This window comes from Podarcis gaigeae (genome assembly GCF_964106915.1).
Source record: "Podarcis gaigeae genome assembly, chromosome: Z".
Lineage (NCBI taxonomy): Eukaryota > Metazoa > Chordata > Lepidosauria > Squamata > Lacertidae > Podarcis > Podarcis gaigeae.
Genome location: NC_139691.1, coordinates 46,814,877 through 46,835,884, shown reverse-complemented (window position 1 = coordinate 46,835,884; position 21,008 = coordinate 46,814,877). Strand labels below are relative to the sequence as shown.

The 21,008-nt window shown below is 45.6% G+C and overlaps 1 protein-coding gene across 2 annotated transcripts in view; it reads right to left on the bottom strand.

Annotated features, from left to right (window-relative positions):
- ARHGEF6 (Rac/Cdc42 guanine nucleotide exchange factor 6) overlaps window positions 1-21,008 on the bottom strand; it is a 78,136-nt gene that overhangs the window by 47,114 nt on the left and 10,014 nt on the right. The window contains exons 2-3 of one of the 2 annotated variants that reach the window (XM_083722862.1): window positions 19,830-19,913; window positions 1,524-1,608 (exon numbers count right to left, since the gene is read on the bottom strand). In XM_083722862.1, coding sequence (XP_083578988.1) covers window positions 1,524-1,608; window positions 19,830-19,913 — 169 coding nt within the window. Of the gene's footprint in view, window positions 1-1,523; window positions 1,609-13,408; window positions 13,813-19,829; window positions 19,914-21,008 lie in introns of those variants that run through there. The other variant, XM_083722863.1, reaches the window with a different exon arrangement.

Below are 21,008 nucleotides of genomic sequence, written 5' to 3'. Positions count from 1 at the left end.
AAGTATGGATAAAAATACAGGATAAAAGCACAAAGATAAATAGTTAAAACAAAAACAAAACAACTCCCCCCCCCCCATGTGCATGTAAAAGGCCATAGAACAATAATCAGTTAAAGACCTCGTTGAAAAGGAACATTTTCACCTAGTGCCTAAATATCTATAATGAAGGCACCCGGCGAACATCCCTGGGGAGAGGATTCCTCAAATGGGGAGCCATTGCAGAGAAGGCCCATTCTCATGTTGCCACCCTACAGACCTCTCATGGAAGAGGCACGTGAAGAAGGGCCTCAGGTGATGATCACTGGGTGCAGGTCAGTTCATATGGGGAGAGGCGGTCCTTGAGTATTGTGGTCCTGAGCTGTTTAAGTGTAAGGTTTGTTTCCTAGCATTTAGATATGGGATTTGCCCTGCTTAACAGTCCAGGTCATGAGAGTTTGGTTAAAGGGGAAAAAAGAATAGGACTATAAAATTTAATATAGGGGTACAATAATAAAAGGAATATATTCTCCTCGTTGGATTGGTGCAAAAGCCAATTTATATGCTCAACAATTAGGTGGTGCAGCTTCTCCAAGACTGTACTATTGCAGGAGGATGTTTGTGTGTGCGTGTTCTGATTGCTCCTGCTTCTTCACAACAAAAGAAAGAACTCAGTTGTACATGAAGCAGTTGCGCTGTAGAGGAAAAAGATGCTGCGCTTTCTCACTTCTGCACTGACAGGCTGCTTCAGCAAACTGGCCACACCTCTTTAAAGGCACAAGGGACATTGCCTGCTTTGCACCTGATGAACCGAAATTGGATCTCGCACTGAAACTACCAATAGGGAAGTGCAAACGCTGCAATGATGGGGGCTGGGAGTTGCTTCTGGTAGAGACATTCAGCCGAAAAGGCATATGGAGAAAACTCTTTTGGGTGTGTGGACAACTGACAGTTGAAAGAAGGCCTAATTCTCTTATTATCACAGAGATAGATATACTTAGATATACAGTATCTGAGAACTGCAGCTGATGGATTTTGTTCTCCATTACTCCTTAATAATATCCTAAAGTACGGAATTGTTAGCGCTTCATACATGCATACTGACTGTCTCCAAATCAAGGAGAGCATTCATGTGCTACTCTCTGCATTGATAAACAGATGATTTAATAATATCCTGGTCAACGAATGTCATTTTCTGTGCGTAGCTGCAGCAACAGAGTCTGTTAATCAGGTTCTTTTGCTTTGTAACTTGTATCATGAGAGCACAGAGAGGGACTGATTCTCCCCCTATGAAGAACCCTGCTAGGAAGATCTTCTGCAGATTTGGAATTGTTTTACTTCAGGAATGTTTCTTCCCATATTACATAGGAGGTTGCAAAAAAAATTAAAAATTATCTGACTTCAGTGCAGGTTAGGAGAAATATTTTGTTGGATTCTCAGTTTTTTTTTTAACCAGTTGTACGACTTCAATAGTGTATTTAATTTTATCATTCCATCGCCACAGCGAACATTTCATTCAATTCAACTATTCCCCCTCTTCTTCTTACCTTCTGTAGCCTTGTTTATAGCTGCAAGGGTATTCAGCACCTGGGGGAAATTGTCTCCTGTGTATAGATCGTGTGCATCAAACAACTGTGGCCAGAAAGAAAGAAAGAGAAAGGGGGGGGGGGGACATCAGGTCAGTCATCCAAGCTCCCACTTTGCAGCCATATTAAATGAATGAGACAAAGCTATCAAGACATAATCAAAAAATACATTTTAAAACTCATAAAAATGTGCCAAGCTTTCAAGTTCTCCAGAACACCTCAGCAGGCAAGTGGGGTAGAAAAGCTTTAAAAATATATAGAAAAAGGAGGCTAGAATTATTTGACCCACTGCTTTGCACTCAGAAGATCTGAGGTTCAATCCCTGGCATCTCCAGTTTAAAAAGAAAATGGAAGCAGAATATATTATGCCTCTGCTTGACCCTTGGCAGCAGCTGCCAGTCAGTGCAGGAAATACATAGTAGATGGGCATATTGCCTGCCCTGGTAAAATGCAGCTCCTAGGTTCTCCCTTGGTGCTGCCAGGACCGTACTCAGGACAATGAGCCTGGGGCAGCTGGGGCTGGCATAGCACATTTTAATTAAAGCAAAGAGGGGAGATGTCACCTACAGGTGGGCGTGTTCCATAAGACCATTAAGTCCAGAGTTTGAAAATGCTTAACTGCATTACTGCTTCCTGCCTTCCGAAAAAGACTGGAATCATAAGCATCACATTGCTGGTCTAAAAGAGAACTGGGCTTTCACTCCAGTTCCCAGGGTTTCTGTGCAGAGATGCCAGGGGGTAACGGCCTCACTGTAGTATGCCCTTAGGAGAATACTTGCTAATGTGACCCTGGTCTTTCTCTAGCTTCAGCTACCCACCATTCTGCCCTGAGCTCAGAGTCCATGGTGGGCAAGCATTTGCCTTCAGCCTCAGCTTCCCATCCGTACAACAGTACCAGATACCTTTTGTTGTTGATGATGTTTTGCGCAGGTCATTTGGCTGTTTCATGCTGATCTTTCATTTTAAGCAAATAAAGACACATGGTCTGAACACTGGCCTACACTGCAGGGGTGCTGTGAGGGCAAACATTCTAAATGCCATTATGTGTCTTTTTTAAATAAAACAAAAATGAGTTGTATCCAATGCTAGTCCTATTCAGAGTAAACCCATTGGAACGAATGATTGCGACTTACTTAGGTCCATTAATTTCAAAGGGTCTACTTAGAGTAGGTCAGAACCCATAGTGTATTTCAAGCTTAAAATCGTGTTAGAAACTGATTTAGTGCCTTATAACATACCCCTAGCCCCCCCTCAAATCAATCCCACAATACGTTTCATATTTTTTTAAAAAATATATATTTATTAAGATTTTTAAACATAAATGCAAAAATAATGAACAATGTAACATATATCATAACATAATTTCTTAACTTCTTTGGACTCCCTCACGTCTCCCGCTCCCACTTGCATCGTTGTCAATTCTTGCCCGCAATTTATCATCTTGTTTACATTCTTGTGTCCCATTCATTTAGAATATAATCTAATAATTCTCCCAAAGGTTTATGATTTTTCCTCAATCTCACTTATCATCCTAATTCCATCTAATTTAGTGGTGCTCAATTATTTATGATCTAGCCTCCATCTTAACATTCAACCAAATTACAGTGCTTTATTAAATAAATCTTAAATTTCTTCCAATCTTCTTCAACCTTCTCTTCTCCCAGGTCTCGGATTCTGCCGGTCATCTCGGCTAGTTCCATATAGTCTATCAGTTGCATCTGCCACTCTTCCAGTGTGGGTAGATCTTGAGTTTTCCAGTGCTTGGCGATGAGTATCCTTGCTGCCGTTGTTGCATACATAAAAAATGTTCGGTCCTTTTTTAACACCTTCTGGCCGACAATACCCAAAAGGAAGGCCTCTGGTTTCTTAGTAAAGGTATACTTAAATACCTTTTTCAGCTCATTATATATCATTTCCCAGAAGGCCTTCACTCTAGGGCAGGTCCACCAGAGGTGAAAGAATGTTCCATCATTTTCTTTACATTTCCAACATTTGTTATCAGACAAATGGTATATTTTGGCAAGTTTAACCATCTATATATCATTTTCATTACATTTTCCTTCAAAGCATTACATGCAGTGAAGTTCAGTCCGTTGGTCCACAACCTTTCCCAGTCCCCAATCATGATATTATGCCCAATGTCCTGTGCCCACTTTATCATAGCCGATTTAACCATTTCATCTCGTGTATTCCATTTTAACAGCAAGTTATACATTCTTGAAAGTACCTTAGTCTTAGGTTCTAACAGTTCTGTTTCCAATTTCGATTTCTCCACCTGGAACCCTAACTTTTTGTCATTTTTAAAAACTTCATTAATCTGAGCATAGTGTAACCAGTCTCGCACTTTATCCTTCATTTTCTCCAAACTCTGCAATTTCCAATTGTCTCCATCTTTTTCTAATATTTCCCAATATTTTGGCCATTTGGCCTCCATATTGGGTCTTTTTCGGGCCTTAGCTTCCAGCGGTGAAAGCCACCTTGGAGTTTTATTTTCCAATAAGTCTTTATATTTTGTCCAGACATTAAACACTGCTTTTCTGACAATATGGTTCTTAAAGGCCTTATTGATCTTAACCTTGTCATACCATAAGTATGCATGCCAACCAAAAGCATTGTTAAAACCTTCCAGATCCAGAACGTCAGTGTCCTCGAGAAGTAGCCAGTCTTTTAGCCAGCAGAAAGCTGCGGCCTCATAGTACAGCTTTAGGTCTGGCAGGGCAAAGCCCCCTCTTTCTTTCGCATCAGTTAATATCTTATACTTAATTCTGGGCTTTTTGCCCTGCCAGACAAACTTAGAGATGTCTCTCTGCCACTTCCGGAAGCACTCCGTCTTGTCCACAATCTGTAGTGTTTGAAACAAAAACAACATTTTTGGCAGTACATTCATCTTAATAGCAGCAATTCGGCCTAACAAAGAAAGTTTCAATTTTGTCCAACTGTCTAAGTCTCTCTTAATTTCGGACCAGCATTTTTCATAGTTATCCTTAAAAAGACTCAGATTTTTTGCTGTTATGTTTACCCCTAGGTACTTTACTTTTTTAACCACAGTTAGTTCTGTCTCTCTCTGAAACCGTTCTGACTCTGAATCTGTCAAATTTTTTCCCAACACCTTAGTTTTCTGTTTGTTTAATTTAAATCCCGCCACCCGACCAAAGTCCTGAATCAGTTGTAATACTCTTTTCGTACTAGATTCTGGCTCCTGCAGGGTCAAAACTAGGTCATCTGCAAAAGCTTTAAGTTTGTATTGTTTCGCTCCGACCTGGATTCCTTCCACCAACCGGTCCCCTCTGATCATATTCAAGAGCACCTCCAGAACCGAAATAAATAACAGAGGGGAAATAGGGCAGCCTTGTCGTGTTCCTTTTTCAATTTTAAACTCTTCTGTAACCACATTGTTAACTATCAATTTAGCCTTTTGTTCTGAATATATTGCATCAATCCCATTTTCAAAACCCCGTCCCACTCCCATTTCTTTTAAATTCCCCTACATAAATTTCCAAGAGATATTGTCGAAGGCCTTCTCCGCATCTATAAAAATTAACACTGCTTTTGTGTTTATGTCTGTTTGCAAAAGTTCCAAAATGTCAATGATGTTCCTTGTGTTAGCAAACAGGTGTCTACCTGGGAGAAAGCCTGCCTGGTCTTTATGAATTACTTCATTTAATACTTTTTTAAGTCTACTTGCCAAAACGTCTGCAAATATTTTGTAATCCACATTTAAAAGGGAGATGGGACGATAGTTCTTAAGTTGTGTTTTTTCAGCTTCCAATTTTGGTATCAATGTGATGAAAGCTTCCTTCCACGATTCCGGCGCCCTCTTCCCCTCCATAATTTCATTGCTGACCTCCATCAGTGGTTGTATCAAATAGTCTTTTAAAGTCTTGTAATACTTGGAGGTCAGCCCATCTGGCCCTGGAGATTTGCCCAGTTGCATGTTCTGAATGGCTTGTTCAATCTCTTGTCGTGTTATTTTGCAATTCAGGATTGATCTATTTTCTTGTGACAATTTTGTTAGTCCATTTTTTTCCAAAAATTGTTTAATCTCAACCTCGTCTTGCGGCCCTTGAGTATATAATCTTTTGAAATATCTCTGGAAGCACTTTCTGATCTCCACAGGGTTCTGAATATTTCTTCCTTCAATTTCTAAATTTGTAACTGTATTTAGTTTTTGTCTCCTCTTCAACTGCCAAGCTAGCAGTTTATCGGCATCTTCAACTGCCAAGCTAGCAGTTTATCGGCATTTATTTGCCGATTCAAAAGTTTTTTGTTTCATTAGTTTAATCTTCCACTCTATTTCCTGGTTTATCAATTTAGAATATTGTGCTTGATGAAGCTTGATATCTCTCAGAGTTGGCTTTGACTTCGGATTTGATCTTAACTTCTTCTCCAATTCTTTAATTTTCTCCAATATCTTGTCTTTCCTCTCATTTTGTGTCCTTTTCTTTACAGCATTCTGTTGTATCAAAAACCCCCTCATCACCGCCTTGCTTGCGTCCCAGATAGTTCTTTTTTCCACCGTGGTCAATCCCACAATACATTTCATACCCTTTAGCAGTGGCGTAGCGTGGGGGGTGCAGGGGGGGCGGCTGCACCGGGCGCAACATCTGGGGGTTAGGGTTAGGGGGCGCACATCCACGGGTTAGGGGGTGCAAATTACTTGCCTTGCCCCGGGTGCTGACAACCCACGCTACGCCACTGCCCTTTAGCCCTTAATAATGTGGCCACTCAAGTAAGTAGGTTGTAAACATTTATAATTAAAGGAAATAAACATCTCCCTCTCCCTCCTTCCTTCCGAATGGCTGTTTTGAGCTACATGAAAAAATTACGCAGAGTTTACCGATCAACGAATTCTTTAAAAGCAACAGGTTAGTTTTTTAGGGAAAAAATTCTTTTGTTAGTGATCACATCCTGCCTCATGACAGAAGTCTCAGTGGTTTGTGCAATACTAGATGTGAGCAGGGCAGGGAGGAAGGGACATCTCGCTCCCCGTGGCAGCAATTTTGCAGCTGTACCCCTTGAGAACTGCCAGTTGCCTCTGTGGCTTTGGCTTCATGAAGGCTCTCCCTGGTGGCCACGCTTAGACCACAAGGCAGGCAAGCCTTTCTCCAACCGCACCCTCAGGCTCCAAACTATAATTTGAATCGGGGGGGGGGAGGGGGCAAGTTTATTTTCAGCCTATCTGCACAGCCGACTGCAAAGTGGGCAATGAAATCATACTGAAGTGTGTGCTGGGTTGTGGGAATTTTGCGCCAATGCGCCTCTCCCTTTGACCCACAATTTGGCTCCCTTGAAACATCTGGAGTTAATGAAGCTGCAGGGAATTTTGGGCCACGTATCTCCTAGTGTCTTGCTCCCTATGCATGGCTTTCCTCATGGCCTGAGCTACATGGGGATAGTCTTGGAGGGGAGAGTGCAATTGGCTTTGTTTATTTTTATTACAGATAACGACCATTTTGTGTGGGGAGGACATTCAGAGCCCCGCCCCATGCATGTCAGTGGAGCATGCATGAGCTCCTTACACCCTGCTATGCCCCCTGCCCTGCTCTGCCAGTCACTTCTGGGTTGTGGTGATGCACAAGCGCATCGTCATGCACATGTCGGACAAACGTAAAAGGTTGTTGCCTGTACGGTTATTACCATCCCACAAAAGCAGCTCATGCCAAACAAAAAAACCCCACCCAATTTTAAATCCAAGTAAAGACCACAGGTTTTATTCAATTGAGCACTACTCAGAGTAGATCCAGTGAAGTTACCCGACCTTAGTTGTGTCCATTAAATACAGTGCAACAGCAAACCTTCTACCCTCCAAACATGCCAGGGCAGTGGAAATTCCTAATAAGAGGGCTTGAGGGACAGAAAAGGTCTCAGCACCCTTTGAAATGAGGGAGGAGGGGGAAGAGCAGGACAGAGCTTCATGGGAAGAGAATTCAGGAAATGTGGATGGGGCCACCACCCAAAAAGCCCTGCGCCTGGTAGCTGGCCACCCTGATCTCCCCAGTGAGTGAGCCGAAGAGCTAGATTTCTGAAGATGACTGTAAGACCCCTGTATACTCTTATGTATGGTTGTAGTCAGATGATGGTCAGTGTTGGTCAAGACTCCGTGAAATCAATGGGTTTGGTTTACTGTATATATCCCTTGATGTCAATGGATGTTAATGAGTTAGCTGGGTATCACCCAGCCCTCCTGGTTTTGCTGAACTACATCTCCCACAAACGCCAGTCAGCATGGCTAACAGTTAAAGCTGACGGGCGGGAATTGTAGTCCAACATCTGGAATCCCAAAATGTTAAAGACCACCTTCAGGGGGCCTGCTCCAGCTGTTTAGGGCTATAGGAAGCTGCCTTGGTCCACTGAGCTCCATGTTGCCGAGTGACGGCGGATCGCCAGGATTTCAAACAGAGAGTCTTTCCCAGGAAAGGGACTTTTTTGGTAGCAGCACCCTCCTCACCTGATACCTCTCAGCAACAACAGGCAAACATATTTTCATTCACCCAGGCTTTTAAATTTTATTTTAAGTTGCCTCTGGTATGCCAATTGACTGTATATAGCCGAGGCCTTCACAATGAATGACAAAGGGCAAAAGCAAGGCAAAATCACACAACTGAAGTCTGTAAGTTTAAAATTTCAATGCATTAACATAACTGGAGCAAAGCTTCTTAGCTCCCAGAGCAAATTTGGCTACCAGGTGTTGTAATTTGCATATATTTGTTGCCTAAGTGCTCAACTATCACTTCCAGGACAGGGGGTGGGGTGGGAGTCAATTTGAGAACCAAGAAAAAATAAGAGAGAAGAATTTTTCTCTGGGCATCATATATAAAGGGAAAACAACAGTAAGTGCATGATATCCTCATTTCATCCATAGACCCAGGGACTGCAAAAAGATCAATCCTATCCATTCTGAAGGAAATCAGCCCTGAGTGCTCACTGGAAGGACAGATCCTGAAGCTGAGGCTACAATACTTTGGCCACCTCATGAGAAGAGAAGACTCCCTGGAAAAGACCCTGATGTTGGGAAAGATGGAGGGCACAAGGAGAAGGGGATAACAGAGCTGGTTGGACAGTGTTCTCGGAGCTACCAGCATGAGTCTGACCAAACTGCAGGAGGCAGTGGAAGACAGGAGTGCCTGGCGTGCTCTGGTCCATAGGGTCACGAAGAGCCGGACATGACTAAATGACTAAACAACAACAACATGCCATATGAGCTATTCCTATGTTTCTCCCCTCTAAGGATGCTGAGAGCATCTGCTGGAACCTACCGTATTTACTCAAGTCTAATGTACCATCAAATCTAATGCGAATCTTAATTTTCACAATGTAATTTGGCCAAAAAAGGTGAGCATTAGATTCGGGTAATTTCAGTAAGTTAAACAAAGGTCCTACATAAAGAAAGTGCTCCTCCTCCCCACTGTCTTTCAATGTCCATTGATGATTTTGAACTACTCCATGTTGTGCTTCTAAACATTGTTCTGCTGTAAGTCACACAAGGATTATGTACCGATAAGTGGCTACATAAAGGTAAAGGGGCCCCTGACCATTAGGTCCAGTCGTGACCAACTCTGAGGTTGCGGTGCTCATCTCACTTTACTGGCCGAGGGAGCCGGCGTACAGCTTCCGGGTCATGTGGCTAGCATGACTAAGCCGCTTCTGGTGAACCAGAGCAGCGCACGGAAATGCCATTTACCTTCCCACTGGAGCGGTACCTATTTATCTACTTGCACTTTGACGTGCTTTTGAACTGCTAGGTGGGCAGGAGCAGGGACTGAGCAACGGGAGCTCACCCTGTCGCGGGGATTTGAACCGCCGACCTTCTGATCAGCAAGCCCTAGGCTCTGTGGTTTAACCCACAGCGCCACCCGCATCCCAAGTGACTACATAAATTAATTTAAATAATAATAGCTGCAGGTGACCCTTTAGAGATGTTTAGGTTGAAGTACACCCTATGCTTCTATAAAAATGCCTGTGTGTTCTCTCTCCCTCTCTGTGTGAACTTTCAAACATAAATGCTTTCATCCATGTGAGCAGTTGTGGAGCAGGAACAGGTAGGTGTTTGCTCACATAGAATCACAGAATCTTAGGGTTGGAAGAAACCCCAAACAATCATCTACTAGTCCAACCCCACTGCAATGCAGAAATCTCAACAAGAGCATTCAAGACAGATAGCCATCCAACCTCTGCTTAAAAACCCCCAAGGAAGGAGAGTCTGCAACCTCCCGAAGGATACCGTTCCAATGCAGAACAGCTCTTACCATCGTAAAGTTCTTCCTGATGTTTAGTCAGAATCTCCTTTCTAGTAACTTAAAGCCATTGGTTCAGGTCCTACTCTATGGAACAGGAGAAAACAAGCATGCTCCCTCTTCCATGTGACAGCCCTTGAGATATTTGAAATGGCTATCATATCTGCTCAGTCTCCTCTTCTCCAGACTAAACATACCCAGCTCCTTCAACCTTTCCTCATCAGCCTTCGTTTCCAGACCCTTTATCATCTTGGTTGCCTTCCTCTGCACACCTTCCAGTTTGTTAACATCCTTCCTAAATTGTGGCACCCAGAACTGGACACAGTATTGCAGGTGTGGTCTGACCAAGGCAGAAGTGGTACTATAGCCAAGTGGTACTATAATTTCCCTTCATCTGGACGCTAGACTTCTGTTGATGCAGCCTAGAATAGCATTTGCCCTCTTTTTGCTGCTGCATCACAGTGTTGACATGAACACTTTATTTAGAGGAGGGGCTGTAGCTCAGTAGTAGAGCACCTGTCTTGCATGCAGAAGATCCCAGGTTCAATCCCTGGCCTCTTCTTCCCTCTGTTGGAGACTCTAAAGGGTGGCTGCCAGTCAACAAACCAACCAGAGTCAGTCAACATAGTGGTGTCCTGACCATTGGATATGTTGTTTGGGGCTGATCAGGCCTGGGATCCAACAATATCTAGAGGGCACTGTTTTGGCTATCCATTATAATGGTCAGTGTTCTTTAACTCCCAAGGAGTTCTTGGACTACAACCCCCATAATCCCCAGCTGGCTTAGCCAATGGTCAGAGAAGATGCAAATGGCGTTATTTATTCATTCATTCAGTCATTTCATAGTGTTTATACACTGTTTCCTTGTGTAAAAAAACACACACCCTCAAAGTGGTTTACAAAACATAAAACTGTAGAATCAAAAAGAACTGCAACCAGACTTTAAAACATACAAATGTTAAATACCCCACCAAGCTCCCACCTGCCTAGATGTGGCCCCCTTTGGTCTGATCCAGGAGGGCTCTTCTTGCATTCCTGTTTGTTTGTTTGTTTGTTTGTTTGTTTTAAAAAAGCAACAACAACAACAATCTTTATTACGGTCCAGAGACCCAACAAATCATTACAAAGCAATACACAATTCATACAGCCTACCTCCAGGTTAAACAAGCAACCACCAATAAAAACTTTGCCACAGCTATTGTTCTAGCATTTGTCCAGTCTTCCAATAGGAACCTGACATAGTGAGCCTCTGATTGTCCCAGGAAAGGTACCAGCAAGAGTATTATCAGTTCAGGCCTGGCTTGCTCATATTTTGCACAGTGCAACAAAGTATGTTTTATGGAATCATGTCTTGAGCACACCTCCTGGTAGGGAACTCCTCTCAACCTGCCATCCAACACTGCAGAAGGAAAGACATTTAGTCTGGCTTTGGTGAAAAACCTTCAATAGTTTGGTACTGTCAGGTTTTTAATGTAAGATGTTAACTTAAAGACATGCCCATATTGTACTCCTACTGCCAGCGGACTACAGACTGCGTGTGATCGAGATCACAAGTCACTGTGTGCATTATCCCATCATCTTTGCTTTACGTCTTTTGGGCTCCTTCATAACCAAGGTAATAAAGTTGGGGGGGGGGGTGACAGACCAATAGAGGTGGCTTTTTTAGCCATGGTTTTCTGCCATTTGCTAACAAATTCCTCATTGGTCAGGTGTTGGTACCAACATTGAGCTCTGCCTTAACTGTTCAGAGATCCTGAGGAACCATTCCTGCTTTAATACTCACAGGCGGCCCATGAATAATGGAGAAGCAAGACTGAATTCAACCTATCTACGGCTGGTGTACAGGTCTTCACACAAAAGACACTGTGTCATAATTGTTCATGTCTTGTGGATTTTCTTTTTCAGAAACAACCCACCAGGAGCCAGCAGGAGTACAATATTCTGCTCACAGATCTTTCCTGAAAGCTCCCTTTCAGCATTTTGCTTCTATGCAGCAGCACAACTGGATGCCTTCCTCTGCCCCAGCTGCAACAAAAGATGTCTCTCCTGTATCGGTCTCTACAATCACAGCAGGCGCTGCAATCTCCCAACAGATTGACCTCGCCCCCAAAGGCGCACTCCTCCATTGTCTCCTGAGACAGACAGATGCCAACAACAAACAACCAGGCTAGGTGTGCACTGCACTTAACATACATACCCGCAACATGTATATAAAATATAATTTTCTAGGTATTCCTAAAAGCTAGAAACTTGGCTGGGTTCGGGGTTTTTTTGTTTTTGTTTTTTTAAAGGAAATTCAGGAAAGTGAATTGTTCCCAACTCCAAAATATGGGCTGCTGTGCAATACAGACAGCCTTTCATATACTGTATAATCTTCTTTGAGAAAACACACACAAATTATGAGTCTATCAGAGGTTGGTTTGGAAGAAACACATTTATCTCAGTTTCTGGAATTTTCAGCCTTTCAATGCAGGCCATTGGCCACCAAGCTCATTTGGCCCCCAGGTACACCCCCCCCCCCCGCCTGCCTTCCTATGTACAATCAGTCCAGGGGTTGACCTGGCTGTCAGTCAGCGCCCGCCCCCCCCCCCAGTATTGCTCTTGCAGAGTTTTTAGTCCAGCAACATCTGGAGAGCCATAAATTTCCCCCACCTCTATGGCAGTTTCATGCAGAAAAGCCACATACACCTGGGAGGTGTGGATCATAAGAAGTCAGACACAGAAAACGCAAACACTCAGCACATGTCAGAATGGACAGAAAAGGCAGACATCTGTGGATCCAATGGATAGGGGATGTTTCACTGGGGGTGTTGGTTTGGGTGTGGCAAAGTGGGGTTCTCTGGTGGTCTTTCACATCCCCCACTGCAAGAAAGAAGTGATAGAGACCAAGGCAGTCCCATGCAAGCCTGTAACTCTCCCAAAGCATGTGCAATTGACTTAGCCCCATACTGTGCTCCTGCTTAGCAGTGCCTCCACTGCTGTTTCCCGTGTGTCCAATTTTAGCCTTGTAAGCTCATCTGGGCAGGGACCTGCTCCTGTTCCTGCTCTGTAAAGTCCCCGTGCGGAGTGCCCCGTCCTCTTGCCCGCTGCAGGGTAGAAAGCGGTGTAATAACGCGGGGAGGGAAGGCAAGCAGACGAGGCAAGAGACCCTAGTGAGGAAGAAGGAAGGAGGGCGCAGGAAGTTAGAAGCCTGGAGGGGGAAGCATGGGGACAAGCTGACCCTCGTCTGTAGGTCCGGGCAGGAAAGAGCTGAAGCTCTCCCGGCCAAAAAGACCGAGCGCTCAGTGGCCAGAGAGGGGAAAGTAAGCCTTCCAACCGAGGGACAGATCTCAGAAGAGACCAGCTGATGAGAAGCAAAGGGAAGGTGGATGAGAGACTTGAAGGGCGCAGGCAGACATCTGGGTATCTGCAAGCGGAGATGGCGGGGGCGCAGAAGGGGCTTGCTGAGGCGCGCAAAGTATGGGCGCCCCTGCTATGGAGAAGAGGGGGCGCAGGAAAGGCGAGGCGAACGCGGCGGTGGGGCGACGCCGAGCCCATGAATGGAGGGGCTTAGGAGGAAGGGGGGATCGGAGGAAAAGTTGGAGAAGAAGGAGGGGGAGGCCAAGCACTCACCCGGCTGTTCAGGCTCTGCTCCGCGAACGTCCCATGTTGGCAGCAATCGCCGCCGCTGGGTGCAGCAGACGGAGGGCCGGGGAGGCGCCGCGCTCTGACCCGGAGCTGGATCGCAGGCGGGCGGCGCAAGGAAGGGGAAGTGGCAGACGGCGGCGGCGGCGGCAAGGCAGGCAGGGTCGGGACTCGGGAGCACCACCCCCAGCCGAGCGGGGAGTCCCCGAGGTGCGGAGGGGAGGAGGAGGAGGAGAGGGAAAGCCAGCTGCCTGCTGCCGAAGCCTGCGCGCACTCAGCCGCCCCCTTCCTCACGCCTCCTTCAGCGTCGCTTCAAAACTCGGGGCGGGAGCAAAGAGCGTCGGGGCGTGCGCAGAGTGCCTTCTCTCCTGCAGGCAGTAGAGCGCTGGCGCGCGCGCGCACACACACATTGGGCTGTTAGTAGTAGGACGCAAATGGTTCCTTCTCCACAAGGGTCTGTCAGAGCTTGACGAACCCTGCGGGGAGCCGGGATATGGGTTCTATTATGATTTTGTGGAGATTCCTGCACTGCAGGGGGTTGGAGTTGACGACCTTCAAGGGACCCTCCCAACTCTACAATTCTATGATTCCAGGAACGTGGGCAGCTGTGTAGCTCAGTATTGCCTACCCTGAATGGCAGCGGCTGTCCAGGGTGTCAGGCAAGGACTCATTTCCAGTGCTGCGTGGAGATGCCAGCGGGGATTGGACCTGGAAGCTTCTGCACGCAAAGCAGCTCCACTGCTGAGATGCAGTCCTTCCTACCCTTTGCCCAGAGTTTTACTTGCTGGAAATAAGGGTTTGATGGGGGGAGGGGGGCGGTGCCTCTGTGCCTGTCCGCATATGTCATCCTTTCCTGTCAGGAGCTTATGGTGGCATGCCTGGCTTTCACGCTAACATGTTGCCCTTACAAAAGCCCTGTGAGTTGGACAGCCAGAGAGAGGTTGCTCCAAGACTGTCATATCAGGTCCATTATGAATACTAAGGGTATCCCAAGAAACAGGGATTTCAAGACGCGGTAGGGTGCTTCCTTGCCACACACACACACACACACACACACACACACACACACAGAGAGAGAGAGAGAGAGAGAGAGAGAGAGAGAGAGAGAGAGCCAGCTCAGTTGGAAGAGCATGAGACTCTTAATCTCATGGACATGGGTTCAAGCCCCAAACTAGGCAAAGGATTGCAAAGGGGTTGGATTTGATGACCCTTGTGGTCCTTTCCAACTCTAAAATGTTAGGATTCTCTGACATCCAGGGGGTCTAGCTTTCTCCAAGGCATGTAAGGCCAGGGATAGCCAAGAAAAGAGTACATCTGAGCATGCACCATCATTTATATATCTCTATATTTATATCCCGCTTTCCTGCCTAGGAGCTCAAAAGTGGCATCAATGGTTGCTTCCCACCATCCATTTTACACTCATAAGACCAGAAGACAGCTGTGTACACACTATACCAACTGTGTACACCCAGAGCAAACCCCCTCCCTGAAAGAATCCTGGGAAACTATAGTTAAAGGTGCTGGGAATTGTAGCTCTGTGAGGGGTAAACTACAGTTCCCAGAATTTGTTGGTATAGTCTGTATGCAGTCAGTGGCTGGCCCAACAAGCCACACCCAGTGGGCTTGTCTTTTCTTCTAGGGATGTGTTAAAACCTTCTGCGTGGCGATTTATTTATAAGCACCCAGCACCACCAGCCAAACGCAGCTCAGAAGCAGTTTCTCCCAACCTGCCTGCTCCTTGTCAACCTTCCCTGTTTCGACTCTCAGCAAAACCCTGTCGGATTTATTTTCCCGGTCTGCCAGTGCGTAGCTAAGCTTTGGCATTCCACAAGGTGCTGGGTCATCAGTGAGATGTGGCTATCTCCAGCATTATTACCTTAAAAAAAAATCAAATCATGGGTTTCCCAAGGTGTTTGGTGGCTGCAGAATGCTGGTCCTAGCAACCCCATGACCACGGGATGGAGGAATGTTTTCCGCTGTAGCTCCTTTAGGGTTTTTTTTAAAATGCAATTACTTTTGTTTAGAATGCCTTAACCGTTCCAGCATGTTTTTGCTTTGTTTTCAAGTTGCATCCTTGTTTGCTGCCGAGTAAATGGAAGGGTATAGATCCAATAAATAATAACCATTTACGCTTGATTGATAGGGACTGCCAGCATGACTCAGTGGAGGGCAAAGCGGGCCTTGGGAGGGGGGGGGGGATGCTGGAATGCCACAATTGACATTTCACCATTCCACATTATGTCAAAATCATCCACTTCTGATGGCTAGATAAAATCCAGGCATCTGCTTTGGTTTTCTATCAAGCCCCTGCTGTGGCGCAGAAATCAAGGGATATTCAGAAGCAATTCTGCCTCAGTGACAGTCACATTAGGCTGCGAAACAGCATTTCCACTTCTCGCATCCCCACCTCTTGTTAGAAGAATTAACTGTTCCCCCACATATGGCACTTGGTGGGAGTTGCCATATGTAGCTACAACTAACTTCTTTTTCTATTATTTTCTTCCTTCTTTCCTCTCTCTCTTTCTCCTGCTGCTGTCCTGCTGGTACCTTTTTAAAAAACACCAAAAAACCCAATTCCCTTCCGGGCAAACTTCCTGGGGGTGCATGCTAGTGCTGGTCAGGGCCAAAGGCCAAAGTGGACAGAGCAACAAATGCAATTTTTTTACCTTTGCAAAGCAGGCTAGTTCACACACTCACAGATGCCCCTCACCATCCTCCACCCATGCAAGCAAGGGGCATCATTAGAGTTTTCAAGAACATGTTCCAGGCCAGGCAAGAGCTCTCCAGGAGGGTGCATAGCAAGGCCAGTAATGGGGCGTGACCTGAGAAGAACCCTAAAGGGACCTGGAAGGAGACATTGAAAGATACTGGAGCCCAGAAGGAGACATTGGAGCCCCTGGGCCTGAGGCTCCCCCCCCCATAAACCCATAAATCTAGCATTTCCCAAGATGCTGGAAACAACATCTTTGCAATGTTGCAACAACACATCTGTGAAAAGTGGTGCCTTTGATTCTGGACCCTGTGTAGCTTGATTCAAAAGAAGGGCATAATTTGTGCTACAACTCAGCATCAGAATCTATTGTTATGAGTTTGTGGGTGCCATACTCCTTTAATCCCTGGATCTGGCAAGTGTTAGAATTTAATCAAGGCATGGGGTGTTAAGCTGCAGGTTAGACAATTCTAATCTGTGGATCCAGAAAGTGTTAAAAGTTTCATAAATCAGGCTAGCCTCCAGTGTCCATCTGATTGCCCGGGTGACAGGCCACTAAGAGAACAAAGGAAATGTGTCTCTGTGCCAGATGCAAAATGGGTGGGGGCCCTCCTCCAGCTCTTGCATAGTGAGAAGGACAAACCCTGAGTTTGAGGACAGTTTGCTGTGCTGTGAGCTAGAAGCAGAAAAAGGAGTAAGCAGAGGGCCGGAGAGCACTGTTCGATTTCTGCTGGAATCCAAGGTTGTGGCTACGGGAGAAGCAAGACCCTTTGGGGATGTTAATGCTGTGAGCCCCTCCATCAAAAGATATAAGTATATATGTGTAAACAAACCATCTATCATAAAAACACCACAGTCTCTGCTGTCCCACATTTCCAAAAGGAATCACAAACCCCTTGTGAGTGCCTGGAACCCCTAGAATCTTGCAGTGCTCGGAGACTGGGGTGGTGTGTAACATTATTTTGAACCATGGGGTTCTCACACACAGAGCATCCCTCCCACTTGCTTTGTCAAATCTCAGTGAAATCTCTCTTTTGCCTCTGGCCCCATCGCAGCCATGTGGCCTTGGAAGATTGTCCAGGATGAAATGCATCCCTTGAGCTGGAAAATGTTATCTGCAGCTACACTAAGCCAAGCCATGGTGGTGCCGCAGCAAAACGACAACCGAGGCACATAGAATCATAGAGTTGGGAAGGACCCTGGGGGTCATCCAGTCCAACCCCCTGCAATGCAGGAATCTTTCTGTCCAACTTGGGGCTCGAACCCTGAGATTGAGAGTCTCATACTTTTACTGTCTTAGCTATGTACATTCCAGATTTATATCCTGCCACTAGAGAACAACAACTAGAGCCCATCTAGTCCAACGTCCTTTTCTCATAGTGGCCAAACAGATAAAACTTCTCACAGCGGAGGTAGAAGATAATTCCCCACCCCAACCCCGAAAAAGCCCAAATAAGGATCAGGAATCAAACAAAATATCCATTTTAAAACAACTCATCAGAGAACTAGTACAAAGCCACAGAAACAGAAAACCAAATAAGTCTTCAATAGCAGCTGGAGATTAAAACCGTGGCAAGAAACAGGAATTCAATCCCTTTTTTCCCCTTAAGAAAAATATTTTTGTCTTGTGCCAGAAGGCTGTAAATATTGACAGAGCTAGGTATTCAAAACATGCAGTGTCCCTCGAGTGCAGGTGAGGGACCTGCTGACAGAGGCAGATTTAGGGTAACATGACCAGTTCCTCCACACTGGGTGCCAAGCCTAGGGAGCGATGTAGGTTGGTACAACTATGACATCGTGAATTGAGCAGAATTTTGACCTCACACAGGACACCGCGAAATTTGGAAGACCAAATTCTGCCCATGCTTTGGCCGTCCAAATGATGATGGACTACAGCTCCCATTATTACTGTCATTGGCTGGGGCTTATGGGAGTTGTAGTCCACTGACTGTTCTGCACTAAAGAGAAGGTCCGTTTTTGGTACCCACAAGCTGAATCACAGAAGTCAATAGTTTTCAGAGGACCGTACTCAGATGATCTCTGAGAGTGGGGGGGCGGAGTGGGGAACAAGTGTAGAGGAGGGCAACCAAGATGATCAAGAGTCTGGAAACTAAGCCTTATGAGGAGCGCTTGAAGGAGCTGGGTATGTTTAGCTTGGTAAAGAGGACACTGAGAGGAGATATAATAGTCATCTTCAAATATCTGAAGGGCTGTCACATAGAAGAGGGAACAAGCTTGCTTTCTCCTGCTCTGGAGGGTAGGACTCGAACCAATGGCTTCAAGTTGCAAGAAAAGACCTTCTGACTAAACATGAGGAAGAAATTTCTGACAGTAAGAGCTGTTCAGGAGCTGTTTGGGAGGTTGAGGACTCTCCTTCTGTGGAGGTTTCTAAGCAGAGGTTGGATGGTCATCTGTCATGGATGTTTTAGCTGAGATACCTGTGTTGCAGAGGGTTGGACTAGCAACCTAAGGCCCGGGGGCCAGATCTGGCCCAATTGCCTTCTAAATCTAGCCCGCAGACGGTCTGGGAATCAGTGTGTTTTTACATGAGTAGAATGTGTTCTTTTATTTAAAATGCACCTCTGAGTTATTTGTTGGGTCTGCCTGGTGTTTTTACATGAGTAGAATGTGTGCTTTTATTTAAAATGCATCTCTGGGTTATTTGTGGGGCGTAGGAATTCATTCTCCCCCCCCCAAAAAAATATAGTCTGGCTCCCCAAAAGGTCTGAGGGACTGTGGACCGGCCCCCAGCTTAACAAGTTTGCTGACCCCTGGACTAGATGACCCTTGGGGTCCCTTCCAACTCTATGATACTATGATCCAGGAGCAGGCAGGCCTTGCAATACCTTGTTCTCAAACCACATTATAAAAGCTCTCAACATTTTAAACACCAGCATGCTAAGAAAACATAAACCAAAAAAACCACTGGAATGTAAATTATTTTGTTTATTCGCTTCAACTATTGTGATCTTTAAACTCAAAGGCCTAAAGAGTCTAGAGTGTAAAAAAACAACCAAAACACCTCACAACACACAGAATTGTAGATCACCTACTCCAACCCCCCCCCCCACTATGCAGGAATATGCAGCTGTTTCATAGGGGGATCGAACCTGCAGCCTTGACATTATCAGCACCACAGCCCAACCAACTGAGCTATTGAGGTGTAAGAGAACAAACTTGAAAAATAAATCCTTCTGGCCCAAAATGAACTTAAATCACATTCCTTTCAATCAACAGTTATGGGAGATACTTTCAGCTGTAATTCAGAGATTATTCAGTGAACATATTAATCAGAATTTGTTCAAGCAGTGGTACTAACAACCTGACTCGGGCCACATTCATACCATACAGTTAAAGCCCTATGATACCACTTCAAACAGCCTTGGCTTTCCCACAAATAACTATGGGAACTGTACTTTGCTAAGGGTGCTGAGAGATGTTAAGAAACCCCATTCCCCATGCAGAACTGCAGTTCCCACAGCTCTGAAGAGGGATTGACTGTTAAGTCACTCTAAGGTTTGTAGGTCTGCGAGGGGAGCAGTCCTAACAACTCTCAGCTCCCCTCAACAAATTACAGCTCCCAGAATTATTGGGGAGGGGGCGGGGAACCGTGACTGTTTAAAGTGGTATCGTGGCGCTTTAAATGCGTGGTGTGAATGTGGCCGTGGTATGAGGCAGCTACAAAGGGTTGGCACTTACCTCGACTTTAAGTGCAGCACACCCGTTTAGGAACTCCTCGATGTTACCAATGCAGTCGGCTTCTGTCTTGGGCTCCCGGCAAAACTAAAGAGAGAAATTTTTTTTTGCAAAAGGTTAGGGGGGAAACATCACCTATAGGAGCAGCGAGAAAGAGATTACGAGCCCTTTGCGGCTCCTTCTCAGCAGCAAAGCCAGAGAAGATGTTAGACCGCTTGTTGGCAATAAGGCAAGCTTGCTGCTGGATGGATTTTGCAGAAGGTGGAGTGCGGCGTGGGTGGCGGGCGGTAGAAAGGAGGGAGGGAGGCAAGCTGTCAGCCCAGGAAGAACAAACAGGCAACAGAGCGAGCGAACCAGAAAGCGACAAGCTCACATCCCTGCTCTGAACGTCAGAGGGTGACACTGATGGCCCCTGAAGATCTCCCCTCCTCCTGCCCAAATTGCAGCCGGATCCTTTCAGAAACGGGTGGACCAAGAGGGGGGGAAGGGGAGAGAGAGAAAAGAACCCCAAGAAATAGTTGCGAGTTTAATTAGTAATTAGGGGAGGGAGCAAACAGAGGCGCTCCCTCTGCAACTCTGGGAGGCATGATTTGTGGGGCTGTCTTTCTTTTCGAAATTTATATGCCACTTCATTGTTAACAGCAGCAAGACTTAAGGTGGTTTACATAGAAGGATCAGTGGAATTATGAAGGGGGGGAATCAACCGTTTTAAACCTTCAAAAATAACTAAAACCAGCAATAACGTAAAACATGTCCCTGCATTCTGCAGGTCTGGCTAGGCTGGCCTAAACAAATATGTTCTTTGCAGGCACCAAAAGAGTACAGTGAAGGTGTTTGCCTGATGTGAATAGGCAGGGAGTTCCAAATGTGCAGGGACTGCCACACTAAAATATCAATTACTGGTGCTTATAAATGTGGAAGGAGTGTTATGAGGCATCTATACAGTGCCAGTTGTCCTTGAAGATGCCTTGGGCAATGTTTGTTTGTTTGTTGGTTTGTATGTTGGTTCCCCCCACCATGGTTTCCCCCACCCACATTATATCCACACAACAACCCCAAGAGGTAGGTTAAGGCAGGGGCAGACGTGGATAATATGGTGCCCTGAGCAAGGGCAAAACCTGACACCATCCCTAAATATTTCCCCAATGATTCCTTTTGGTACTGTTGCTTTTTAAAATGGAT